The sequence below is a fragment of the Apiospora aurea genome (genome assembly GCF_038362705.1).
Source record: "Apiospora aurea strain CBS 24483 chromosome Unknown utg000008l_segment0_segment0, whole genome shotgun sequence".
NCBI lineage: Eukaryota > Fungi > Ascomycota > Sordariomycetes > Amphisphaeriales > Apiosporaceae > Apiospora > Apiospora aurea.
This window is the reverse complement of record NW_027117395.1, coordinates 1,995,721-2,020,792: the sequence shown is the minus strand read 5'-3', so window position 1 is coordinate 2,020,792 and position 25,072 is coordinate 1,995,721. Positions and strand designations below refer to the sequence as shown.

At 53.1% G+C, this 25,072-nt stretch overlaps 6 protein-coding genes across 6 annotated transcripts; 3 read left to right on the top strand and 3 right to left on the bottom strand.

The window, feature by feature from the left end:
- Positions 1–838: 838 nt before the first annotated feature.
- PG986_012093 (uncharacterized protein) lies at positions 839–3,176 on the bottom strand (the record flags this gene model as incomplete). The annotated part of the gene is made up of 2 exons (XM_066848315.1): positions 839–2,617; positions 2,655–3,176. The coding sequence occupies 2 exons, from the start codon at positions 3,174–3,176 to the stop codon at positions 839–841; spliced, it is 2,301 nt and encodes a 766-aa protein (XP_066695011.1).
- A 905-nt stretch (positions 3,177–4,081) lies between these two features.
- PG986_012092 (PP2C-domain-containing protein) lies at positions 4,082–6,138 on the bottom strand (the record flags this gene model as incomplete). Its single annotated transcript, XM_066848314.1, has 8 exons — positions 6,078–6,138; positions 5,432–5,741; positions 5,283–5,356; positions 5,146–5,230; positions 4,870–5,076; positions 4,551–4,811; positions 4,273–4,481; positions 4,082–4,234 (listed from the first exon to the last, which is right to left on the bottom strand). The coding sequence occupies exons 1-8, from the start codon at positions 6,111–6,113 to the stop codon at positions 4,082–4,084; spliced, it is 1,335 nt and encodes a 444-aa protein (XP_066695010.1). The 5' UTR covers positions 6,114–6,138.
- Positions 6,139–9,454: 3,316 nt separating this feature from the next.
- On the bottom strand, positions 9,455–12,625 carry PG986_012091 (uncharacterized protein; the record flags this gene model as incomplete). The annotated part of the gene is made up of 1 exon (XM_066848313.1): positions 9,455–12,625. One exon carries the CDS (start codon positions 12,623–12,625, stop codon positions 9,455–9,457), a length of 3,171 nt encoding a protein of 1,056 aa, XP_066695009.1.
- An 844-nt stretch (positions 12,626–13,469) lies between these two features.
- Positions 13,470–14,546, top strand: PG986_012090 (methyltransferase-domain-containing protein; the record flags this gene model as incomplete). Its single annotated transcript, XM_066848312.1, has 4 exons — positions 13,470–13,659; positions 13,790–13,871; positions 13,932–14,099; positions 14,234–14,546. 4 exons carry the CDS (start codon positions 13,470–13,472, stop codon positions 14,544–14,546), a joined length of 753 nt encoding a protein of 250 aa, XP_066695008.1.
- Positions 14,547–16,563: 2,017 nt separating this feature from the next.
- Positions 16,564–17,458, top strand: PG986_012089 (uncharacterized protein; the record flags this gene model as incomplete). Its single annotated transcript, XM_066848311.1, has 2 exons — positions 16,564–17,010; positions 17,048–17,458. The coding sequence occupies 2 exons, from the start codon at positions 16,564–16,566 to the stop codon at positions 17,456–17,458; spliced, it is 858 nt and encodes a 285-aa protein (XP_066695007.1).
- Positions 17,459–20,891: 3,433 nt separating this feature from the next.
- Positions 20,892–23,420, top strand: PG986_012088 (uncharacterized protein; the record flags this gene model as incomplete). The annotated part of the gene is made up of 1 exon (XM_066848310.1): positions 20,892–23,420. The coding sequence occupies one exon, from the start codon at positions 20,892–20,894 to the stop codon at positions 23,418–23,420; it is 2,529 nt and encodes an 842-aa protein (XP_066695006.1).
- Between the last annotated feature and the right edge of the window lie 1,652 nt (positions 23,421–25,072).

Here is a 25,072-nt window from a genome sequence, read left to right as displayed (position 1 = left end):
ACGAGCCCACCTTCTTTGCACTTCTTCCTCATGACCCTGCACGCAGCAGAGAATGCACAATGAAAAAGTATGTGTGTGTACGCATGAAGTACGTACGTACAGTTTAAGCCATCAAAAATTGCACCACCCGCGTCCCCCGAAACGGGGAAACGCGGCGCTCGCCCAACCCACGCTGTGCCATGTGGTTTGGAAAGCCAGCGGGACCTACACGGTATACCCTCTTGAGCGGGGTAGGTCCTTGGATTTAGTAAGTATGAGGAAAGAGAAGGAGAAGAGAAGCAGGAGACGGAAGGTCGATCGTAGGGTACTTTTATGGGTGGTATCTAGGGTTGGCCTTTTGGGGAGGATAAAGGAAATAAAGGGATGTGTTATGTGACTTTGTGGGAGTAAGGGGGAGAGAAGGGGGAGAAGGGGGGAGAAGGAGTAGATGCTTGGTTCTTTGTTACGTTTACTGTGGTAGGAATGCTCTTTCATCATCTTATGGTACCATTGATCGAGTAAGAAGACGGAAGCAGCAGCACAGCAAAACGCCCCCGGAACATGACAGAGATATGACTGGTCATAGGAATTGCCTCACGATGATGGAGGGCCTCTCCTTCGAGTACAGCATGCAGGTTTCTCTATAGTCTATTGTAGTATAGTACAAGTCACAGAAACGGCAGAGGAGCCCTATCCGTATAGTGAGTAGGTAGTCTATCCAATATTTGGTACAGTTTTTGAGTCCCAGGGAGTGAACCCATCGAGCCGTTTGTACAATGCTATATACACATGGACCCGACATATATAAATACACAACACATCCATTTCGCTTTTCCTTTTCTCATTGTCCCATCATATATCATTCGTTACCCGAGGAAGAGGAGGAAGAGGAGGAGGGGGCGGGTAAGCGTAAGATCTTGCCCTGATAAACCCGCGGCCTCATGGGTATGTCCACCACGAAGCTGTTCCTCGCACTCGGCGTCATAACCTCGCCCGCCTTCAGCGCGGCGTGTATTTTGCGGTCCATCTCGTAGGCTTCCAGCAGCTTCGACGCTAGATCAGCAGCCGGCTCGTAGACCAAGGTTTGGGCAGTATAACGCCTGGCAATCCTGTAGCTGCCCAGTTGTTTGCCGTGCCTCCGCCGCAGGATCCGAATCTCGTCCTGGCCGAATATGACATCTTCCCACGCCTTCAGGAGTACCCGCCTACCGGACAGGTCGCGATCCCCACTCAACAAAAGGTCGAGTTTGCTTCTCATATGCGTGCTGGTCTGTTTTGCAAAGGAGGCATACCGCAAAATCACACGGAGCTGGTTGGGGCCACGGTTCTTCCATGCGATTTGGAAGAGGAGATTGAACGTGGCTTCGTCTGGATGCACCGTAGTCCATCGCTCTCGCATTGACCGGATCGTGGCCACATGGGCGTGAACGTTTCGGCCATGTGTGATCATGGTATTCAGCGAAACAGCATCAGGTCTGACTCGACCTGAAGCCGCGGCGTAGTCTAGTAGATTGTTGCAAAGATCCAGCCGGCTATTTCTTCCGAGCACTTCAAGCAGACGGTTGAACGTGGTTGTGGTCAGCCATTCCGGGCCGTGGAGTTGATCCTGATCTAGTACGAATTGTCCCACGTTCGACAGCTGTCGAAAACATGACTGGAGCTTGAATGGGGCCATGTGGCTACCAACCTGGACGAGTGTTGACTGGATACGGGCAAGGCCCTTTCTTTCCATTTTGCCAACGATCGTCTGCTTTGCCTGGACATCCTGGACGAGATGCAGCAATTCTAGCCATGTCTTGCTGTCAGGGTGGTATCCTTTCCGCAACATGAGCTTCACCGTCGAACTGAATCCGTCAAGGTCCCCCGCCATCGCACAGCCCTGGAGGAAGAGGTTAAAAGTTTGCGTGTCCATTGGGACCTTGCGGACCTCGGCTTGGTCGAAAATGGTACGAGCTTGGGGACGTAAAGAGAGACCCCCTTTTTGTAGGAATGCGAGGGCGAGGTGCAGAGAATTGGTAGATATGAGCGACTGTGTTTCTTCTGATTGAAAAAGTTCCACTAGGATCGAGGCCACCGTTTCCTTGTGTTTAGGGGCATGTTGCCCTTCTCCGTAGATCGCGCCAACCAGGTGACGGGGCACCACACCATGTACCAACGCAGATATGTAAGCCTCAAGGCTTCTTGCTGTCCATTGAGCGGGACGCTTGATATCCTTTACATGGTGGCTAAGCGTGTAGTAGCGCGACACTGGAAGAACCCGCCCCTCGGAAGCAGTCCCCTTCTGTACTGTGAGTGAATTGGCATCCAGGGCGACGTCTGCTTCGCCTAACAGCCTGATCGATGGAGGCTCGGTATTTTTCTGGGCCCAGAGATCCATGAGGATTTCCTTGGAATCGGGATCCATCACCCTCACGGCCGTCAGGCTGCCTATGCCCTTGAGAATGTCCGTCAGGGCCTTCCGCACAGGGTGCTCGGCGCCCGAAAGGGACAATGTCACTGTCTCCGTCCTGTGGTCGATATGCTCGGTTCGAATGATGCACCCCGACCTCCTCTGTGTAACAGTTGAGGTCGCCACGGCCGCGGTCGATCCCGTGAGCATCTCCAAGACGTTTTGCACAACCGCCTTCCCCACCACCACCTTGAAGTCATAGAGCCTGCCGAACTGCGGCGTGTACTTGATCAGCAGATTCAGGATGCTCTGCCACTTCGTCGCCGGCTGCTCCTTGGCCGCCCGCCAAAAAGTCAAACAGTTCTTGGCGATCAGCGCTGACGCGATGCTTCTTGGCGCTCCGCTCCGTCTCATGCTTGCTGGGATACCGAACTGCCGGGCTGACAAGAGCCTGGTTGCTAGGCGGCGAGCCTGTTTTCTCTCTAAAGATGGCCATTCGCTTGATGACCCGGCGAAGTTTTGCCCGTCGGTAGGCAGAGGGTGAGGGCCCAACGATGGTACGCTCCGGGGCCGAGGCATCTGCGGTCTGGTCTGGCGTTGACGGTGCGGCGGCCGCATTGGCGGGTCGAGTGGCATGGACATGGCGAACAAGGCTGTCATTGGATGTATTGGAGGAATATAATCGAGTGCTACCGTTATGAAGCAGCTTCGCAAGGCGTGGATGGGCCTCCCTGGGAATCAAGGAGAGCCCTTGGGCACGCAGCGTGCATACGGGAGCTCTCCATACTGATTTGACTCCCAGGGACATGAGCTATAAATGGAGCATTATCCACGACAGGCAGATAGAGCCCGGATGTAGGGCAGAGAGGAAAAGGTTACTCGAATTGAGTCGATTTGATAGCCGGAACCCCGTCGCAACAAGTGTACAATGCATGTAGAATTTTAGCGACATCTTATCGGCAAGCGGGTCATCCTTATCAGCCCGGGGGTGGGGGGGAGGCCGAACCGGGGAAAATGGAACCTCAGCTTTCACCCCGTCCGTACATACATGTAGGTTTTACACTGATTACAGGTATTCAACAACACAAATCCATTCCAATGGTGCAGTGGTAGTGAGAGCATCTCGGCCGGAATGCTCCAAACTCGCATTAATACATCGCTGTCAGATATGGGTGTCGGAGGAAAACGCCTCGGAATCCACTAAAATCGTGTTCCCGTCCCTGACGAAGACAACACAGCCCGTCTTCGCGCGAGAGCCTGGGCGGAATCCAAGGTTCATCACTCTTGCTGCCTTGGCTTTTAGCAGGTTTCCCGACCCATGGTGTGGTTCCGAGGAAACTGCAGCCCTTGCCAGCTTTACGCTATCGGATGTCTTCAGCCGCATAACAATGGCAATAGTGGTATCATCTCGCCCTATGTCTCGCTTATCGCCCATGCACCCCCTGAATGAGATAGGAGAGAGCAGTACTGTCTGCCAACCGCCAATCCCTCCTTTCCACACTGCCGCCTCTAGGCGACATCTCCAGGTGTTGCTGACCAGAACAAGCTTCACCGTTCGATTCCCCCTGCTAATCCACACGGTCTATCCTCCCACCCAGAACATTGCGCGGAAAATGTCATGCAATGAGTTTCGGTTTACCAAAGGCATCTCCAATCCTACTAGTATCAGGTATACCATCTTCAGACGTGTTAGACATATCCCAAGTGCAGTACTCAATCCTTGGTCGCGGCGCTCGTCTCGGGCTTCGCCTCCTCTTCCTTCTTCACGGCCTTCGTCTCGGTCGCCGGGGTATCTTTCGTAGCAGGCTCCGTCTTGGTCTCGGTAGACTCGCCCGACTTCTTTTCGCTCGAGGGGGTTGGCCGTCGCTGGCGTCTTCGCCCTCTCCAGGGTTCGACTTGGACACTTGGCTGGCGAGGTCCTTGTCTTCGTCGACGCTGTCGAACATCTCGGCGTCGTCTGAGTCTGTCAAGACCTCAGTGCCATCGCCAAGAAAGATTATACGACCCTTGTACCCACCAATACCGAAGTTTCTGGACTTCTGACCCGTCTCAACATCATAACCGCTGTCGCTATCATCGAAATTGTGGTGAACACCAGGTCCTCGGAATTCGGCTGAATCAGCATGCATTAGTGGTTTGCCCAGTAGCGTTTTGGCGCATGGGGTCGCTCAAGATGGCATACCGTATTCCGGCGGCGCACAGGGGCCATCGCCCTTGGCTACGCGACCGCTGACCTCCTCGTACCAAGTATCCTTGTTCTTTCCGCGCAGGAAGCCGATGACCATCATGGTCATGTTGTCGCAGCCGACTCCGCCGGTCTCGGAATTTGATGCGAGGCAGTTGTCCATCATGTTTTCGCAGATCTTCTCCAGATCTTGTTTCGCCGCGACACCTCTTCGAACAAATTCGACAACAGCTTGGGAAGACTGGCAGTCCCAAATACCTGTTGCTAACGTCAGTCATGGTGTCCGGCCGTTCGTCAAGGAGGGAGGTATGGATACCATCACAGGCAATGACCAAAAACTCATCATCGTCGCTAATATCGTGGACAACTACATCAGGATAGGCAGTGACGATCTGTTGCTCAGGGGCAAGCTCGGCGCTCTTCTTGAACTCAAAGTCTCCGATAGCACGGGACAGAGCGAGGTTACCATTGACGCGGCCGAAATCGACGAACCCACCGGCGGCAGTAATACGAGCCTTCTCGCCTGTTCGAACGAGTCAAGCGTCAGTAGATTGAAGTCAGAGCCACCAGTGTCGCGGAATGTAGCACAAACCTTCATTTTGCGGCTTGTGGTCGAAGGACAGTGGCTTGGCCCGACCCTTGACTCCCAGAACACTCCGAGAATCGCCGGCATTTGCCTGGCAGGGAGTCAGTACATCAACAGTTCGGCCTTGGCATGGAACAACGCACAATGTAGATCTTGTCGTCAGTGATCAGACCGACACAAGCAGTGCAGCCAGAAACCTCCTCCTCGTACTTAGGATCTGCACGGGGTCATCTTGGTCAGCGTCTCCGTCTTGCCCATACATTTCCATCGCATGGTGTTTTGTAGTGCATACCGCTGAGAATGGCGCGGTCGGTCGCAAGGAAGCAGTCCTTAAGAGCCTGCTCGTAGTTGCCGGCCTTAAACGTGTCCTGCTTCAGGAGGATGTCGTACATGTGTTGTCCGGCGAATTGCGCGACCTTGTCTCCGCCGTGCCCGTCAAAGACGCCAAAGAAGGATAATTGGGACGAGTGTTGTTTCGCCTCCTCGGAGTCGGACTTGATCAGGTTGAGCACGCTGCAATGGGCGTCTTCCATACTAATGCGCCATCCTTGCATCGCCGAGACACCGTAGAGCATGCGGGCATCTTCGCCTTTTTGTGACTCCTAGAATATTACATCATTTGTCAGCGGTCCGTGTCCTCTGTGTGAGCAAGACCCAGCCACCCCTCATTAGGGAGTATGGGAGAAAGAAAAAGGCCATCTGGCTACGGGTCGGGATGCCCATTTCGCACGGCAGGTATGCGATGTGATCCGAGCATGGGCGCGCCATTGCCAGAGCCTTTGGCAGGGAGAATGAGGACAAAGATGCATAAAGTGTGGAGTAGGAAAGCAGGAGATTGCGCGGCGAGGAGCAGCGTGCAACGCGGCGCAGGAGGGCAGAGGAGGCCCAGGGGCGGAGGCGAGGGGATTCATGACACATGTCGGTGGCATGAGGCTTACCTTGTCGACGATGGGTTCAGAGAGTGTTTGACCCATGTTGGAAGGACTTTCTACCGCAGCGGTAGGCTACGGGCGTGAGGTTTTGGCGGGGATGATGGTTGTAGTGGGATGGAGGAATCGCCGACAAGAAATGTGGTAGCTGGCAACAGAGGTGATGTCAAAATAGGGAAAGAAGGTTGCAGCTGGGGGGAGAGAAAGCCCGTCGTCGAAAGGAGGATTGAATTTTTTCACACTACCAAAGTGTGATATGCTTGGTGTTGTTTTGGGCCAGAGGACTAAGGTTAAGGTGACTTATTAACCACAATGATGCAGACAGTGAGCAAAGGTGGTGCGTTGCGGTGCAGGTGCGCAATTGGCAAAAATCCAATGGGATTTGGCTCTGGTATCGATGTATTTCCTGGCTGGCTGGCCGCAAAGAGGGACAGGAGGGACAGGAGGGACAGGGAGGGACAAGAGAGGGACAATCACTACGGCTGCTGCTCAACCAAGGCGGGGTACCGACTGCCACTACCTACCACCACCTACCACCACCCTCCCTCGCCCAGAACTTGTCATCTGTGCTCGCTCGCTCGCGCACTCTCACTCTCCCCGGCCTGTTTCTGCTTTCGCCTTTGCCTGTTCGCCTCTTTGCTTCTGCTGTAGGCAGTAGGGAGGGTCGGTGCAAGGTGCTGTGACCCGTGCATCTACCTACAAAGGTATGGTGCATCTCACCATCCAACATGGATGCGTCCAGGAGGGACCTCAGGTACTACATGTATGTGTACTTGCTTGCATGCAGGACATAACGGGCTCGTAACATAAAACGTCAAACTGCACTCGGGCTTATGCTTCCTCGCATTCCCCCGTACCAGCAATGATCTGAATGGGCCAAACTGGTCGGGATGCATTCGATTTGTATAATTGATACCTAATATCAATGTATTGAGGGACGGATAAGAGATATGTGTACACAACGGGTGGGTAATGAGCCTGCTGCTATCTCAGAGATTGCCGAGGTAGGTACTCTGTACTGACATAGCATCTTCCGGTCTGGTTCTTCTAGGTCTGCACGGGTACCTAACCGGGACCTCCATGCCCACTGCACCGCTTGTTGGTTGGATGGATACATGCCTCAAGTCAAGCTCTATAGAATTCCTCTTGTTGGAAAGAAGAGTCCAGAGATCAAAGCAAGCAAACTTCAAACTTCACTCACCTACTTACGGCCCGGAATTCAAGCCGAATGAAGCGACAAGCCGAAAAAGAAAGAAATCCAGAAGCATGGGATGGGGTATGCTATGCCCATGTATGTATGTATGACAAACACGCCGTCCGCCGGATTCAGAGGCAGTCATTCCTGTATCCCATCTGGTTGACATGGAGATCCTCGACCAATCAGACCGTCGTCTGGGGGCTTGGGTTATGTGTCAGGTAAAGACGTGATGAGCAGCCTACCTAGTGAGGAGTGGTCTAGATTCCCTAGAGTGTCTATCTCCATGAGTCTACAGTACATGCAGGCGACGCTCTCTCTCGCTCTCTGTGTTCCCACTAGGCTGATCGGGCTTCATCTTCACTCTATTCTATACTGACTTGTATCCTCTCTAGCCTCTGCTGTTGCTTGCTGCTACTGCGCCCGGAGATGAGACCGACCACGAACGAAAGTGGATCGATCGTGGGTGCGGTGGGCTCATGGTTGGGTGGTGGGCGCATCGGAGTCCTATGAGATGTTCGTGGTTGCCATCACCCAGTCACCACTTTGTTTGGAAAATTTCTTTCCCATCAAAGCGCGCGACTGGGGCGCCCTTTTTTTCCTATTAGTATTAATAGCCATACATACAGGAGATCCTCCTCTTGAAATACTTATTCATCCATAGCTGGAAACCTGCAGCTTTGTATGGCGGGCCACAATCCGGTATCACCAAGCCGGCGGTTGGTCGCGTGTCTTTTCTCAAATTTTTGGGCGGTTCCTACCTAGCTTGACAAGCGAGGATCTGGACTCTTCGGAGCGAGGGGGCGGCGGCGTCCTCTGGCCCGTGTCCGTCGAGCTTGGTCCCGTTGTTCGTCTCCCCCCTCGTTTACCTTACTCATGCTGTAAGGGTCGCTAGCGGTGACATCATCTCTCACCCTGTCAGTCCCTTGGGTGTCTTATCATACGGTGAATTGCGTAGGTGACTGACTACCTACGTTGAGTAGCAAAGCCAGGTTCGTTTTTTGCTTTTTGGTTCGCGCTCGAGTCCTTTGTAATTACTTCCAGTAAGACATCAACCACCACCAGGCTCTGACGTATTCCGTCAGCCAGGAAAATTTTCTTCTTTTTTCTGGTCCCCATGCCACAGATTGGCCCAGGCCGCAGAAACATTGGGGGTCCAGGCTAAGAGGCCAGATGCAGCTCGACAATCCCATCAGGCCGGACACCAGACAATGCCATACATACTGGCCCAGATATGACACCGTCACGGCACCCACTCACACTTGTCCTTCCAAATATTCAGTCAAATCGACTTTGAATGCATCATTACATTGCCACACCTCCACTACACAAGGGGCTTAGCTCTCAATACCATTTGCGGTGCTAGGGTGTAATGTTCCCAAGGTCTTCCTGAAAGATGCGTGGGTGCAGGCATTATAGAAGCCAAATCCACACCGGGAACCATATGTTTGACTGACTGCTCGACGATTTTTCTATGTGATTACGATTATCAATTCTCAGGTAGGTTTGGAGAACACCGTCTGGTCGAAAAGGACAGTCAGGGGTTGGTAGTCTATCGAGTCAGCTATAGCCTTGACACAGGCGATGATGTGGCCTATCTATCTATCCTCTTCCTGGCGACAGTGCTGCCCTTGGTATAGGCAGGTGTACTTTCCGCGAGTAATCGACAGGCCTACCTATTAGTCGAGTCAGGCATCACATCCAGTAGAATAAGCATCATGTCTAGTATTTGAATACACATTATCCTACGGCATTAAATATTCCCTAATTCGTTCAGGACGACATGATATAGTCGCCTTCAATGGGATACAGATTGAACACCAACTACACAGGCGGTACAGCTAATGTCTACCATGCGGTACGCCGGAGTTCGGCCATGCCAGAGAATGTGAGATTATGGAAGATACCGAAGACTCCGATAATAATAACAAGTTGCTGTCTACGCCAAGCCCGATCCTTCCGTTGAATGCTGATGATGTAGCGCTGACTACGAATTTTACAAAAGAGGAAAACCGCAAAGCCCCTTTACGGCGCTGGTCCGGAACTACAAAGCAGCTCTCAGCCCGCCAAACCCAAAAGACCGCAAGATAACACATTACGAGCAACTGGCCGCCCTTGGTTCCGTCCGGTAGAAGACAGTCAGGGAGACAGCGACAGATATAAAGAAAAGCAAAAAAGAAGGCCCTGTCCCTCAAATCAAGGCCGGGTAGCTTCCATGAGTAGAACCTCCCACAGACGAGGGATACTCATCCAGCCTCACGTCTTCCCAGCCATCATCCGTGCCGTTCGTAAGTTCGCTGGCGAGTGTCTTGCTAGACTGTTTCAACATGTCGCTCCGGCCCCTTGCCGTTGCCCAAGGAGCACCGGCTCCTCCACGGGATGCTCCGTTCGGTCTCTCGGCCAGGGGCCGCCGGGTTGGAGTCTCGGGTAGAGGTCGCTGGGGAGGGGCTGCAGTTGGTCGAGGCCACCCTATCGGCGATGGCGTTGTTGGTTTTGTTGTATGCCGCGCCTGGGCGGTGGGGTGGTCATACTGTTGCTGCTGCTTGCGTGTCCGTCCGACATGGAGGTTCTGGCCTCCGTGGGGGACGTCTCGTCTCGTTTGCCCTGTGCTCTCCAAGGAGCCTATTGATATAGACTCAGTTGTGGTGCCGGACCCCTGGGTCGCAGGCGACATGCTAGGGTATAGTGATAATCCGGGGGCTGCCCTGGGCAAACCCATCCCTTCCGCGCCACTGTTCACCTTTGGTCGGAGCCATTGATCAGGGGACATCAAACTCCTGGAGTTCCGATTACCCCAATTCAAATCACCCTGGGCCTGGCCAGTGGTATTGCTAAACGCACTTCTGCGCTTCGCTGGGGGCTTCAGGTCCTTGTGCGCAATACCTAATGAGTCCCGCGTAATCCCGTCCCAGGATGCATCATTATCACGCGACATGGCCGTGAATGACTGCAGCGCCGGGGGTGGCCTTTGGATATCGCTGTTTGTAGAGGAGGCAGACTGGGCAATTGGCGTCAGGGTCCTAGGGGAGTTGGCAGTAGAGCCGCCTCCGAACAGCGGGCTTGACCCATCCACACGCCTACTGATCTGCCGTATTTCGCCCGGCCTGCTGGATATGTGGACGATGGTCGGCTTTGAGATAGTGTTGGCGTTGACGGGTCTTTCCGCAGCGATGCCGGTCGTCAAAGGACTTGAACGGGTCGTTTGGGAGCTGGACGTGGTTTGGTTACTCTTGCGTTTGTACTCCTCCAGTAATCTAGATGCGGTGCCTTGCTTCCAAGCTCGAGAGACGCGTCTGCTGATACCACGGGTGCCCAACGTGGAGTCGCGGTTCCTGGAAAGAGCGACGCTTATGTTCTCCCCTACGAGCTCGGCACTTGAGCCACAGTCGCTCCCAGCTCGGTATGCAATCTCAGGAGTAGTCTGGATACTGAAAGGCTCATGTATCATCGGCATATCCAAGTAGGCAGTGCCGGATCGCTCATTGTTGACTCCGCCATGATTTAATCCAAAATCTCTACGACTGATGTCGTTTTCATCCTCGTCTATGCTGGTATCTGATAGAAGACTGTCACCGGACCGGACAACAGCCGGTATTCGTAAGGGTAGAGGGACTGCCGGGTGATCCAATCTCGGCATATGTAAGCCGTCGGATGGCCCCAAAGCGACAAGGTGTTGTGTCACTGGGTGCTCATTCAAGCTATCTTGCGAACTGCCTGTGAATGATGTTGCTGACGAGTCTGAGTTCGGTGTTACGGCACCGTGGCTGGCGTATTTCCTCTTCCGCCTTCTCTTTGACGAGCCAATGTCGAACATTGTATGCCACAGGCCATTTCCGGGGCCACCGGTGTCATGACGCACGAATGAGCCGGGAATGGGTGCAGACACTTCCATGTCTCTTCCTTCGTCGGCTTTACGATTCCTGCGCCGGAGGCATATGAGCACTACGATTGCCGCAATCAACAGGACCAGAAGCAAAGGGAGGAGTATGGCCAGTAGAGGGGGTTTCGCTGTAGAATCTGTCGTATGTGTTTTGGTTGTTGCCGTCGATGTGGGAGCTGGCATGCCGGTGGTTGTTGACACAATATCACTGGGATCGATATGTATCTTAATCATGCGCGTCTCCTTCTGCTTAGTGCTCTTGGATGTCGCAGTGACAGTAATTGCACTGTCCAACGCATCCTGCACACTTGGGGTAGTTCCGGAAATAATGAGACTTGATGATTCCAGTTTCAACCAGGAGTCAGCAGGCTCGTTGCTCAACTCCAGGTCTACATCTGCCGGATTCCATAGGAATGTCTTCACATCCACCGAAACGCTGGTGCCAGCAGTGACGTTGAGATCAGTGAAGTTTTGGCGAAACAAGTCCGTGAGAATATTTACTTCCAAAGTAATGTTGATGGCGTCCGAGAACGTATCTTGCAGCGACACTGTGATGTTCGACGCAGTTGCTCTCTGCCCAGGCGTGCCACTCAACCTCCAAGTCTCTTTATTGAACGCAAGCCAACTGGGAAGACTGGATGCTGTTATCGACCTCACTTCCGCGGGCCTTATCGGTCTGTTGTCGAGCCTCACGGCATTCATTAAACCTGTATATTCGAATTGTCGCCCCCTGGTTGCCTTTAGCACAATCAACGGAGATGTCGATGTGAGCTCATGGATCCCAACAACCAACGAAAACTTCAAGGGGGCTGAGGCAAATCCGAATACATCGGAAGCGACCAACTGTACATCGAATGTCTGCGGAGGTTGGATCAATGATTCGAACGGAGGAGTTACACCTGTGAAAGATAGAGTTTGAGGATTGAAGCTGATCCATGACGGCAAAGGTGCATTGTCCCCGGACACTGCATAGTAGTTCAACCCCGAAGCCCCGTCTGACTGGAACGTGTTCCGGTCAAAGGTAAAGGCGAATGGTTTTGACGGATGGAATAGGAGTGACGATGGAAGCGAAAAGGGGCCGAATCCTTGCGCCTGGGTGGCAAGCGGAATCTTCACTTTCGGGGGTGGATTTCTTGACACCACCAACGTCGCGTTTGTCGTCGTGGTGCCCGACTTGTCCTTTGCTTGCAGTTTGATAGGGACCCCAACTACCTCGCCAGGTGGGACGTCTTCTTCTTTTGGCTCACCGAACAGACGTCTGCTGCTGCTGTCGATCGAGAGCCAACCAGGGGCATTCACCAAACTGTATGACATCGGGTAGGGAGAATAGAACGTCGAGACAGAGAATGTGAACGAGAACGGCTCCGAGATGCGAGCCACTGGGGGCAATTGCGAATTGATTGGGAAATAATCTTGAGGGGAAGATTCAGCCCAGCAGACGAATAGGTAGATCGTCGCTACTAGAGTCCGCCGCGATTTCATGATGCACAGAGCATACCACCGCCAACTATACAGCGCTCTATGCGCAAACGAATGTTATAAGGCGACGAGAAAAAACACACATCATCCATACAAGAGTAGAGAGAGAGCTTAAGCAAGTTGTCTACGAGAGAAGCCATCATGTAAAGGGCGGCCTTGGTGGCAATGCCACATAGAGTACCAAACGCGTAGGGCGATAGCTTCGCGTCGACCGTCACGGCGTCGTGGTGGAATTTGACATGTCTCGCCGCACAGCTACTAGACGGTCAAATTCCTCTGCCGGGCCCAGCACGTGGTTACCGCAAAGGGTTGCCTCCAAAGACCGATACCTACATTGGTTTGGTATGTGACCGTCGAGGGGTCAAGATAAGATGAAGAATCAGGGCCCCCCATCCCTCCAATAATGTATCGAACTGGGAGAACAGTTTCCTCTGATTTTTTTCTTCCTCTTTGATAACAGAAAGAAGAAGAAAAGAAGAAGAAGAAGAAATGCTATACGAAGCCCGTTATCGGGTTTCTTGCAAGGTCGGATGGATTCTCCCAGCTTAAGGACGGTCTGCTATGTGCATTTTGTTTCGAGGGCCGCAGGGGGAAACGGACTGGAGGCTGAGGTCATATCCACGATCGCCGACAAACGGGCCGGCAGACTAGCACTAACAGACCCCGCCAGTCGAATAACCTCTTGCACCTCAGGGAACCCGCCTTTGAGCCAAAGGGCCCAAAGGGCAAGGGAGGAGGGAGGAGATAAGAGTATTGACCCAGAGGAACTTTGCTGAAACATCGCCCTCAAAAAGTGGCCATGTGTCCTGCCCTTCCCTTCCCTTCCTCCCTTCCTCATATAACCACCATGGAGTCGAAAACGTCGCGGTCACCGTCCCCCGAGTTTTCACCACTTGCCATCGGCACTGACCTGGCACCACCACGGGAACTCAAATCAGCGGCCACGACCGATCTCGATTTCTCGGGCCTCCTCGCCGATGCCATTCAGCTACACGAAGACCTGAAGTCAGGCAATGGAGGGCAGGCATGGCCAGCTGGTATGGTCCTGGCAAAGCATATGCTCCGGTACCACCGAAACGATTTGCAAAATTCTAGAATGTGGGTTCCGACTTGCGCATGATGACTTGTTACCCTAGCATGTATCCTCTTGTGTGTGTTTGTTACCAGGAAACCAGTGGAGCTTCAAGCTTCAGGCTTCAGGCTTCAGGCTTCAGGCTTCCGGCTTCCAGCACGAGGGGAGAGGGGAGAAGTGAGTGAGGAGTATGGATTCGCAGAAGCCGATTGCTGATACTTCACGTCATGACGACAGTCTAGAACTCGGTGCCGGTGGAGGCCTGGTTGGACTTGGTGTAGCCAGTGGATGCGACATCACGCAACCTGTGTATGTTACCGACCAGGTTAACATGCTGCCCCTCATGGAGAAGAACGTGGCATTGAACAAGCTTGGCTCTAAGGTCCAGCCCGCTGTATTAAACTGGTAAGTGGAATCCTGCCGACGACGACGACGAGGCCTCAATTTGGACTCGTGCCACCAGTATACCTACATGGGTTCTTGTTCTATATCTGCCATCTCTAATTGCAGATGATCTGACCGCATGTTGGTGTCAACAGGGGAGAACCGCTCGGGTCAGACGTGATCAACTTCAAGCCAGATGTCATTCTAGCCGCCGACTGTGTCTACTTCGAACCTGCATTCCCCTTGCTTCTCGCGACCCTGTCTGACCTCTTGGCATTGTGTCCGTCTGCAACCATCTACTTCTGTTTTAAGAAGAGGAGACGGGCGGACATGCAGTTCCTCAAGAAGGCCCAGAAGGCTTTCCAGACTGTTGAGCTTGTCGATCAAGACCGTGAAGTCTTCTCCCGCGAGAACATCTTTCTGTACAGTTTTAGAAGTAAGACTCGGGAGGGTAAGAGTGCTTCTTGAACGTGAATAGAACGCGACGTCCCAGACCAGTATCAATGGAAGGGTTATGATTCTAGTGACGTCCAGTGGCCCACCCTTCCGAGACTGATGCTCAAGAATGCTGGCCTAGGCTACACCGACTTCCCTGGCTCTTTCAGCTTGGCCGTCGGCGTCTGCAGTCGGTCAAATGCGCCCCCATCCCCATCCCCATCTCCATCCCCCTCCTCTGTGCTTTATTGCCCCGTTTTTGAGAAGGCAATTGCGCGTTCCAACCGAGATCCGTGTCCCCCGACCGTGGCTCGATCGCTTTGAGGTTTTTTTTTTTTTTTCATCTCTCATACTAGTAGTATGTAGTGGTGCTAACTACATAGACATGGACCAACTGTTGGTCTCGACAGGGCGATATGCCGTCAATCTACCGATTTGCGACATGGGCAGTGAGGGCCCTAAAGCGGGGGTGTTTCCTTGCAGTCGGGTTGTCTCCCGCTTTTTCGCGCACCACTGACTTCGGTTTTCATCATGTAACTTCTGTATTTTCTCCGATCCTCGTCTCGCAGGCTGTGGTGTGTGGTTAACTGTTACCCCCCTCGGAGCAACCGCTGACTGCGTCGCCGAGTCGTGCCAGGCTCAGCATGATTATCGCCGCACCGTAGGGCTTACGCTTAGATATTTCTAATTATGAGCTACCCATCACCGGCTGCTAGTCGACCGATCTCTGTCTCGGAGATCAATCCCTTAGGACCACCCGTCGGTTGCTTTTGCGTGCCTACTTCCGTGGCAGGCTGTACACATGCGAGGGGCTAACAGGCTCGAAAGCTAATAAAGGCAATGGCAATTGCTTGCTGCTCAACTCGTACGGATGGAGCCAGTCGTGTCAGTCAAGCCTGGCCGGTGGAGCTGAAGTGCGCAAGAGTTTTCTTCGGGCTGGTCGTGAAGGCGACACGAGCGGAGAGCGGGCAAGCAGGATGCGCTGATGGAGGCCTACTAATGCAAGCCACGGGTGTGTTGGGTGGTAGCCCGGAGTAGTACGACGCACGATATAGCACAGCACTCGACGAGCATCAGCTTAGCCTGTAAGCCCACCACTCCCGGTTGCGCAACGGGGATTGGAGAGATCGCCAGGAACGGATGCGCTCTGCCCTTGTGTCGAGCCAATCCAGGTTAATTCAAGGGGGAGCACACAGGGCAGAGTCAGCTCGCTCATTGGCTTCTTGGATCATGGTGGCCCCCTGCAGGCTGCAAGGTACCAACCTTGGAGAGTCGAGCGGATGCACCCCCCGGTTTCTGTTTGTCCACGACGCCAGCAGGCCGCCAGCCTGTGATGATGTGCCACCACCAACTCACTAACTAACTGCCTTGCTCGCTCCCTCTCTACGACTACCTACCTAGTCTTTTTCTTCAAGGCTTTTGCAGACTTTACCCACACCAGCCCCAGCCCCAAAGTGCGCCTTTTGTTTTAGACCCTAATCCACCCAATAGGGTCGGCCCATCGGACAGGATTCGAGATGCTCTAGGCCGATGCCCTCTACTCAGTTAGGCCCGAATTGTTTGGACCAGACCCTGGCAACGTTCTCTCCCCCCTGCCCTCCGCCGGGACTCCCTCGCCTGTCTTTGTTCCGCTCCCCATGGCGCCCCTGCTGGCCCAGCCCAGAGGGAGGCAGATAAAGAGATCCAACTTCCTTTCACCTCCACCCTGATCAGTTCCCCCTTGTGATCACCAACCACACAACCACAACATTCCTTTCATGAGCAGCGCTCACTGTATACATTCATTTCAGGCCTCTACACAAGACACCTGCTCACCACACTCATTCTCCTCGGAGGAACTGGACTAGGTCACGAACCTCCACAGCACTTTGCGACACGATACCCTCTTACGATCAACTTGCACTCTTCCGTTGCAAGCGTCAGCCGTTGACAAAACAAGCCACTCCTTGAGTTAGAACACTACTTGGAATTACTTCCCAATACCCCCATCAGGCTGGGTCCTTGATCATCTCGACTTGCTTTGATATTTGCATCAACACCCTTCTACAAGATGAAGTCCACTGCTTTTGCTACCGCCCTGTTGGCCTCCGTCGCCATTGCGCAGCCCCACGGCCATGCCCGCCGTCACAACCACGAGAAGCGCGACCTGGTCGTCGAATGGACCACCGAGTGGGTGACTGAGACAGTCTGGGCTGATGACGCTGCGACTTCGACAGCCGCGCCCACCACCACTGCTGCTCCTGCCGCCAAGCCCACCACCAGCAAGGCCCCGGATGCTCAGTTCTTCGAGCCTCCTCAGCCCAGCCCTTCCTCAGCTCCTGAAGTGAAGCCCACCGTGGAAGCTGTCAAGCCAGTTGAGCCATCTCCGGAGCCAGTCCCGGCACCTGTCACTACCAGCCCGCCTGCTCCGGTCGTTGTTCCTACAACTCTCATTCCGGCCCCTAAGCCATCCACTGTTGCACCCCCGCCTCCTCCCCCTCCTGCTCCTACTACCATGGTCGCACCTCCCCCCGCCTGCAGAGACCACTGCCCAGGCCGCGCCAGCTCCGTCCCCCTCTGCTCCCTCATCCGGTGGAGGCTCCAGCAGCGCTGAGAAGTTCACTGGTGACATCACCTACTACCAGCCCGGTATGGGATCTTGCGGCTACGACGACAGCACCCCCAAGGGTAACGTCGTCGCAGTCTCGAAGGACTGGTTCATGAAGGTCGGAAATGGCAAGACTAGCTACGGTGTGGACCAGCCTGCCAACATCCTTTGCGACAAGACCATCACCATCAGCGCCAAGGGCAAGACCACCCAAGCCACCATCCGTGACTCCTGCCCTGGCTGCGCGCCGGGTTCGATCGATGTTACCGAGGGTGCCTTCAAGGATCTCTTCGGCAGCCTCGATGTCGGCCGAGCCGAGGTCACTTGGTGGCTCAACGAGGCCGTTGCCGGCGCTTAAGCGACTGGTTACGAGAAGTCACAAAATCTTCTTCTTCTTCTTCTTGGGATATACTTTCAGGGCGCTTGAACGCACCGTTCTGCGGCCTTGAAGGAAGACCATATCTCTCAAGTTTCTTGGACAAGGCGTTTACGGGGGACATCCCAAGGGGGACACTGGATGGCATTTCTCATCTCGCGGGACAATGGAAAATGTAAATTAAAATTCTTATATATATCTTACCACAGCCGTTACGATCCAACTGGCTCTTTACACACAAATACAGACGTTTCGTCTCATCTTGCCTCACCCGCGAACTGCCAAACCATTGTTGAGTTCCAGTGTCTGTGTTGTGTTCATCTCTTGTGTCAAACCTAATCGTCGACTTTAATTGGCCTGATCGTGTCCCCCACTCTTTCACCGGGGTCGTGCTCACCTGGGAAGTCAGAATGCCTAACATTTACGAGATTGCCCGTGCGAGATTACAGGGTGCCTTCGAGAAGGCGCGCGGCATTACTAACTTATTTATTTTAGTCCATCGTCATCACCTAGGGAAATTTCGAATTGGGATTCTCACTGGCGCAATACGAGCCAACAAGAGCTTCTTTCCCATCCTCAGCAGCCCCATGAATCGGTCAAAGCCTGGTTGATATCCACCACCGCAGCACAGTCGGATCCTCCGAATCCGCGGTTGCGGTAGAGCTCAAACGACCACACGATCGGTCTTCCCATCAACGTGGTTTCTGAAAATGACGCGATGTCGAACCAGTCTTTTTTATCTTTCCTTCTTTCTTTCTCTCTCCCTTCGCAATCTGCGCCAAAGCTGGGGGGGGCGGAGGAGCTCGGGCACTCTCAATCTAAGTAAGCTATGTGGTCATTACACTGCTCCACACAATCTATATCGGCTGCCTTATTATCGTAGAGAAGTATGGAGCAAGCAAGTGAACAAACGTTGAAACTGCAAAAGCGATGAAACGACGATACGCTATAGATCTGACTGTCAGCATTCGGTAATGAAGCGTTACGACGTAACGCTGGACTACCAAGAGTTCTTGGTATTATGTGATACGACTCTCCTTCTTCTTAGTGCGAGCCTACGTTTCGATTGATCAACGGCTCCGTTCAGGACGACTCAGCGCCTAGGCCGGAGCTGCTAGAGCGACTGGGGAGAGTCGGGAACAAGAGCCCGGGTTCGTTGCTGTTTACTGATGAACTGGAACCCGTCCGGAGTAGCGCTGGTTCCAGATAGCGCCACTCATCGGGCTGGACTGGACTGATCTGGTTGAAGTTCCCGAATCAGATTATTTGCTGCTGACTCGATAATCTGCCGTGTTACTTTTTCGTTGGTTTTGTGGCGGAGAACGGCAGAACTTTTTAGCCCGATGTTAGGCTGGATTATACCGGCGGGCGACATTGAGACAAGCCGTCTGTCTACATGTTTTGAAAAATTTCAAATGGGCGTGCACTTATCTCGAGATCACAGGAAGAGAAACGCACGGATGGTGTGCAGCTGCGGCAGTATTGAGGCGGGCGCTGAAGAAGAAGAAGAAGGCAAGTTGCTCCAAGCTATCACGACTTTGGACGAAGCTTTCATCCATCTGACGCCCGTGGGTGTCGGTTTTGCTTCGACGGGTTGCTGTGGCCTCGATCATAGCTTAGAGGGCTTGCATTAAACACCGCTCTTCTTCGCCCTCACTTTATATGGCTTGAGAGCGATGACAAGATGAACGATGTAGTATCTTGGATACTGATACATAAGAGCTTCTATTCATCTTCCACCTCTTGTTGCTGGTCATGTGCCAACCTAAGGTCTTGACACAGCAGTAAGCTACGAGTATACATAGTTCATAGCTTTCTTCGCGGCCCAAGAAAACCACGTGAGATTCGCAGCCTGGTGTAGTTTTGACCCCACCATGCTGTTCCGGGTAATATATGCAGGGCGACGGAAGCTACCCCTTTTGGTCGGGTCCTGACTCGGGGGAGCTTCTTCAGAACCCCATCTCACGGTTTCGGATCTTGGAAACCGCCGGGCCGTAGATTATGCCTCAAATACTCTTTCTTGCACGGTGACTCACGATATACTCGACTGGGACCTGCGATCAGCCAACGGTTCCGATCCAAGGCTGCTCAGTCATTTGAACCTGGTAGAGCGACAACTCCATTCCGACCACGGGCCAGTCTGCAAGGTTCACCATCGGTGATAAAAAAACGAAGGGCAAGGGAACTATCAGTTCTCAACGGTATTGCTTTTCCTTGCCGGTTTGTTGATGTGACATGTTCATCCGGTGTCTTCTTAGCAGGTATTTGTTTATTAGTGCCAAGTGACCCAACCTCCAATATATCCCAATAACATACATGTACCTATGCGCCACAGGCTTTCCGCTGTAGGAATGCCAGTGATCAATCCGTCTCCGCCCGCCGACTTACCCCCGATCTAGCCTCCCTTCCACACACCCCGACGTTACCACAGGAGTGATCATGATAAATTTCTGCAGTTGGCTGTTCTGTGCAGATATACATACACACAAACAGTCAGTAAGGCCGCTTGCCAAAAGCGACTTCATGAGTGTTTGCGGCTGCTATTTTAAAACGAGGCCGCCCCCTTCCCGGAAATAGAGTTTGGGAAGCTGATTGGACGGGACCCCGTCATGTCAGAATTTGGCGACTTCCCTTTGGGCCAAATCGCGGGAGCACGAGGCCTCGCCTTCTCTCTCCTTCTCCCCCCTGCTTCACCAGCCTCCCAGAAGAGGTCTAGTCCTGTCCCTTGCCGCCAGAGCTATTGATGATGCTGAGCTGGCTGGGCTGGCGTGCCGACGGACAGACGAGCGTGGGCACTCGGGGCCGACCTTGGTCACCTAACTTGGCAAGTTGTGCTGATCAAACCGCCTGCTGGCCTTCACCCTTCCCTCCCGTTTCGGGGGCTGAGGTGCCTCAGGCGACCCGACGAACTTTTTGGCGTTTCGGGGCTGAACCCAAGCCAAGGGTTGTCTTCTCCATCTCATGTTCATGGCCCAGTAACCTTGTTTTCGCTCCTGCAGGCAAGCTTTGTCCTCGGCGCCATCAAACTTGCCCTGCCATCCCTACCCTACCTTATCCGTAGCTGGGAAATCTTCATCGTATACCTTATCTTGCAAGACCCGGAAGGTTTGGACCAACACTGCAGAAAGCGCAGGCTGTTTCTGTCTTGTGACTAAGCCCTCATCGTCAACCTATACCTTACTTTGCGAACCATTTCCTGCCGAGAAGCCCCTGGGCCTGTTTGTTTGGCCATCAGCCAACAAGTGCTCTTCTTCCGCCTGGACTGGCAGTGTAATCTTCATATCTATCCACATATGAACAATACCTACACCCAGGCGTCCGTTCGTTACACTACGATCGCTCATTTCATCAGCAGCTTTCCAACCATTTGGCATCTGGTCTTTGATGACATCTCACTACCGGCGCAATAGGAACCATGGCGCAGCAGAACGACCCCTGGCACTCAGCGTCGACCACGGCCCGGTCTCGTCACAGTTTATCACACAAGGTCTCGGATATATCGGAGAGCCCCTACGATGAATATTCGTCTTCGCGCATCAAGGGGCGAGAGTCTCTGGTTTCTATGCAGTCGCAATATGAGTCGTCAACGCTGGGCATTCCCTCGTACTCTGGTGGTCTATGGTCGACTCCCCTTAGGAGCCCAGCAGGGTATCAGCCAGTGGACACAGCCGGCGAAAGCCCATCCCGGCATGCCCGAGGTAAAAGCTTTCGCGCAAGGTCTCGGGATGCCCTCAATGAAGATGAGGGCTATGACATGTCCTTACTGAAAGCTGCAGCCCCTTTTGGCGCGTCTGAAAGTCAACCGGCAGGCAGTGAGGGAGAAGACTACGGGTCCCTCTATGATGTGACATCTTTTTCAGGGCCCATGGGCGCCCAAGACGAAGAGTTCCAAAAGTTGTTACAAAAGCAAGAGGCCAGTGGTCAGTTGACGGGAGGCATAGGGGCTGGCGATGCCCCTAAAACGCAAATCAAAAGCGACATCTTGCTAGCGACCAGCCCTACGGTGAAGCGAACCTTCTCGCGCTCCCTCACGCTGAGGCGGAAACCAACGACCAGGAAAGACACCATCAAAGGTCTGGGGCAAAGTGAAGCCAACAAAACCGGGGCCGTCATAGAAGTTATCATCGAAGAGCCAGCCGACGAGCAGTCCGGCGTGGACTTGAGTAATATGGTTGGCCCAACTCCTTCCGGTGTCGATCCCAACCATATGCGCGAAACCACTTTTCCGAAATCGAACAGAAACACAGAAATATTTTATCCACAGCCTAATTGGAGACCCTTCTCGATGCGGTGGCCATACCTGCTGGCTCTGATCTTACTATCCCTCCTTCTCGCCGTCGGGGTACAGTTGATTTATCTATCATCGACCCGGGAGCCTCTGTTGAAATTTACCACACCTGAAGATATCGATCCTTTTCATTACTTCGTCTTGAGGTTTGTGCCGACACTGGTAACAGTCACATATGCTGTGCTATGGCAGATCACGGATGCAGAAGTCCAGCGACTGGAAGCGTTCTATCAAATGTCCAAGGAAGGCGGGGCGCTTGCTGCCGAATCGATCAATGTCGACTACATCACCATTTTCGGGTTTTCACGGCCTTTCCGCGCCTTACAACGCAAACATTATGCCGTGGCAGTCTCATCCATCGCAACGATGCTGGCCGTCTCCCTTGTTCCTACACTAGGGGCTGCATCAATCATAGTGCTTCCGGACAGGACCGCTCGCCTGGCCAACCCGCAAGTGGCAAAATCTATCGTCATGAGTGCCGTGTTCTCCCGACTCCTTACCAGTACATTTGTGATTATAGCAGTTCTGGGCTGCATCTTATTCTACCAACTACACAGTAGGAGGTCTGGGCTCCTAGCTGACGTGAAAGGTATTGCCGGGCTAGCCTCTATGGCAGTGGTCAGCCACATTATGATGGATTTCAAGGATATGGATGTCGCCAAACCCAAGGACATCCATCATAAACTCAAGAATCACCGTTACGTTCTCCGCAACTCCTCGCTGGCGCCGGACGACTCGTCTCCAAAGACAAGCAAGGGTAATGAGAAGCACAAAGAATTCGACGTATCCGAGAACCCTCATCCGCTCATGCTTCGGGCGGCGGGAGGTGTGCCGTTTATCATTGGCATACTGTTCTTCTTGGCTTTTGTTCCGATAGTCTTGTTTACCAATGTGAATGAGCTAACGGACAAAGCCCCCTGGGTCGTTACCGCTCTTGCAGTCTGTATCAAACTGGCATGGGGATCCCTCGAGACTGACATTCGGATGATGGAGCCTTATTACATACTTTCCAAGAGGCATGCTCCAGCGAAGACTCTGGCACTTGACTACACTGCCATGCCATTCGCCTGGGTGGCGTTATGCGCACTTTTCAACAGACACTGGATGGTCTTCCTGGTTGGCTTTGGTACCGTTCTTGCCGAGACTCTTACGATATTCGTAACTAGTCTAGCAACCGTGTCCGGCAGGGACTTTATCGACCAGACCAGAAAGAACCATGACGATGTTGGTTCGGGGAACTCACGTCGCGCGGGAAACGCCATCAATTCTGGCCAGGAAACGGTCGTGTCGTTCACCGTTTCTCTGACTCTCACGTGCTTCATTCTGCTCTACATGTTCGTTGTGGCCACCGTTGTGTTTGTGCGCAGGCGCCACCCGTTCCTACCGCGCCAGCCCAACACCATCTCGAGCGTGCTGGCCTTTATGCACCAGAGTAAGATGCTGTACGATTTTGTAGGCACGGCCAAGTTCACCAACGCCGAGATGGTGCGGAAGCTCGAGAGCCTCGGCAAGACGTACGGCCTGGGCTGGTTCGAGGGCCGCGATGGGCAGACGCACTGCGGCGTCGACGAGGAGGAGCTGACGGGCAGCTATAAGCACGGGATCGATTATTCCAGGGGTAACAAGCCTTGGGATCGGGAGTGGCAGCTCTTCTAGCATAGCGAAACGTACTTGCTTGCGAATAGATGGACGGATATATAGACAGAATAAAAGAGGAAGGTGGTGGATCAATAATCATACAGATAATAGCACAAAAAAAACCGATATTAATGTATAATATATGTATTACGAATGTACATGAAGTGTAATACATACTACGACTGTATATCAAGGACATACTATATACACCCCGGGACCTTTATATAGATGTTGTGTATAATCCCTAGCTTAGGGGATGAAAGGGTTTAATATATACCAAGTTCTCACCGTAAGCAATGCGAAGAGGGCTCGCGGATTCCAAATGGACCGTACTTATCTACATAGTTCTGAAAGCGGCTGCATGCAAGTACCTGGTTCATGGAGCATCGTATCATCCCCAGTGTCGCTGCATACCCCCGCGTCTTTCGTTCATGTCCGCTGACATTTGTCAAGGGTTCTCGGAGGGTCACCTTTTGATAGGTAGAAGAGGCAACGTGGTAACGCCGCACTTGTCACCAGGGGGGGCATGTGCCGCTGCCTGGCGCCTACAGGAACAATTAAACGACGACCAACAGTTCCTCCTGCATTCTGCCCCGCGTCCTTTGTTCAATTGCCCACTGCCATTTGACGAGAATTCCCATTCCAAAATGGGGTGATGTGGTGTGTGGATGTCACTTTACTGTAGGGCACGATAGGTACCTGCATTAGGTCTTACTGTCGTTGGGCGTATTTCGAGGTTGATTGATTGATTGTAAGGAGTTAAAATCCTGTGATAGGCTCTGGGAGCGTCCGAGTGGAAATCACTGGCAGGTAAACCTCAAGTACTCGTTGTAAGGGTCCTCCCCGCCGCTGCGCCGGGCAATCATACCAAGTACCAGTGCTTCGGTACGAGAGAGAAAGAGACCGAACGTGGTTCTCCAGATTCAGCAAGCCCCATTAATATGAGATATGAGATGCCGTTGTCGCCGACGATGGTTTGACGGCTATAGAAATGCGGTAGGATGGAGGAGACCGTATTGGCTCTATTGGAAGTAAGATTACATAATCACCAGACACGGACTCCTTACCAGTGCAACATCGCAGACGGTACTTATTTATAGCCGCCAGAGCCGTTCTCGGGCTCAGAAACAGCAGAAAGGGCAGAAGCCAATCAAACTGCCAGACGTGTCAAGCCGGGTTGAATAAGTCATAGGATGATATAATACATTAGAGTATTCGTTTCTTGACCAAGAAAAAGCATATAATTAGAAATAGCCAAGAGGGCTGTGAACAGATATTTGTAGGGGTCGCTGACTCGGGTAGGAGCCAGGCCGAAGTCTGAAGTCTGAAGTCTGGATAGCCGACCAAGAGAACGGGAATAACGTTGCAACTAGCCCTCAGCTGATACACGGGAGAAAGTGGGTAGAACGAAGCCGAGGCCGTGGCCTTCCGGAGATCTACGAATCTGTCAGAGGCACGCAGGTAATCTGTGAGTCTTCCGTATCAAAACACATCTGTGTCGACGAAACGGAAAATCACTTCCAGACCACGCAGACCCAAGTGTTGAAGAAAGAAGTGGGCAGGTGTTTCGCGGAACCCGGCAACAATTTCGACACGACCGCTACACTCAATTCTCGTGGAGCCTCTACCCCCTTCCCCGCCAGATTAGGTAGCGCGATGCAGTCTCCAGC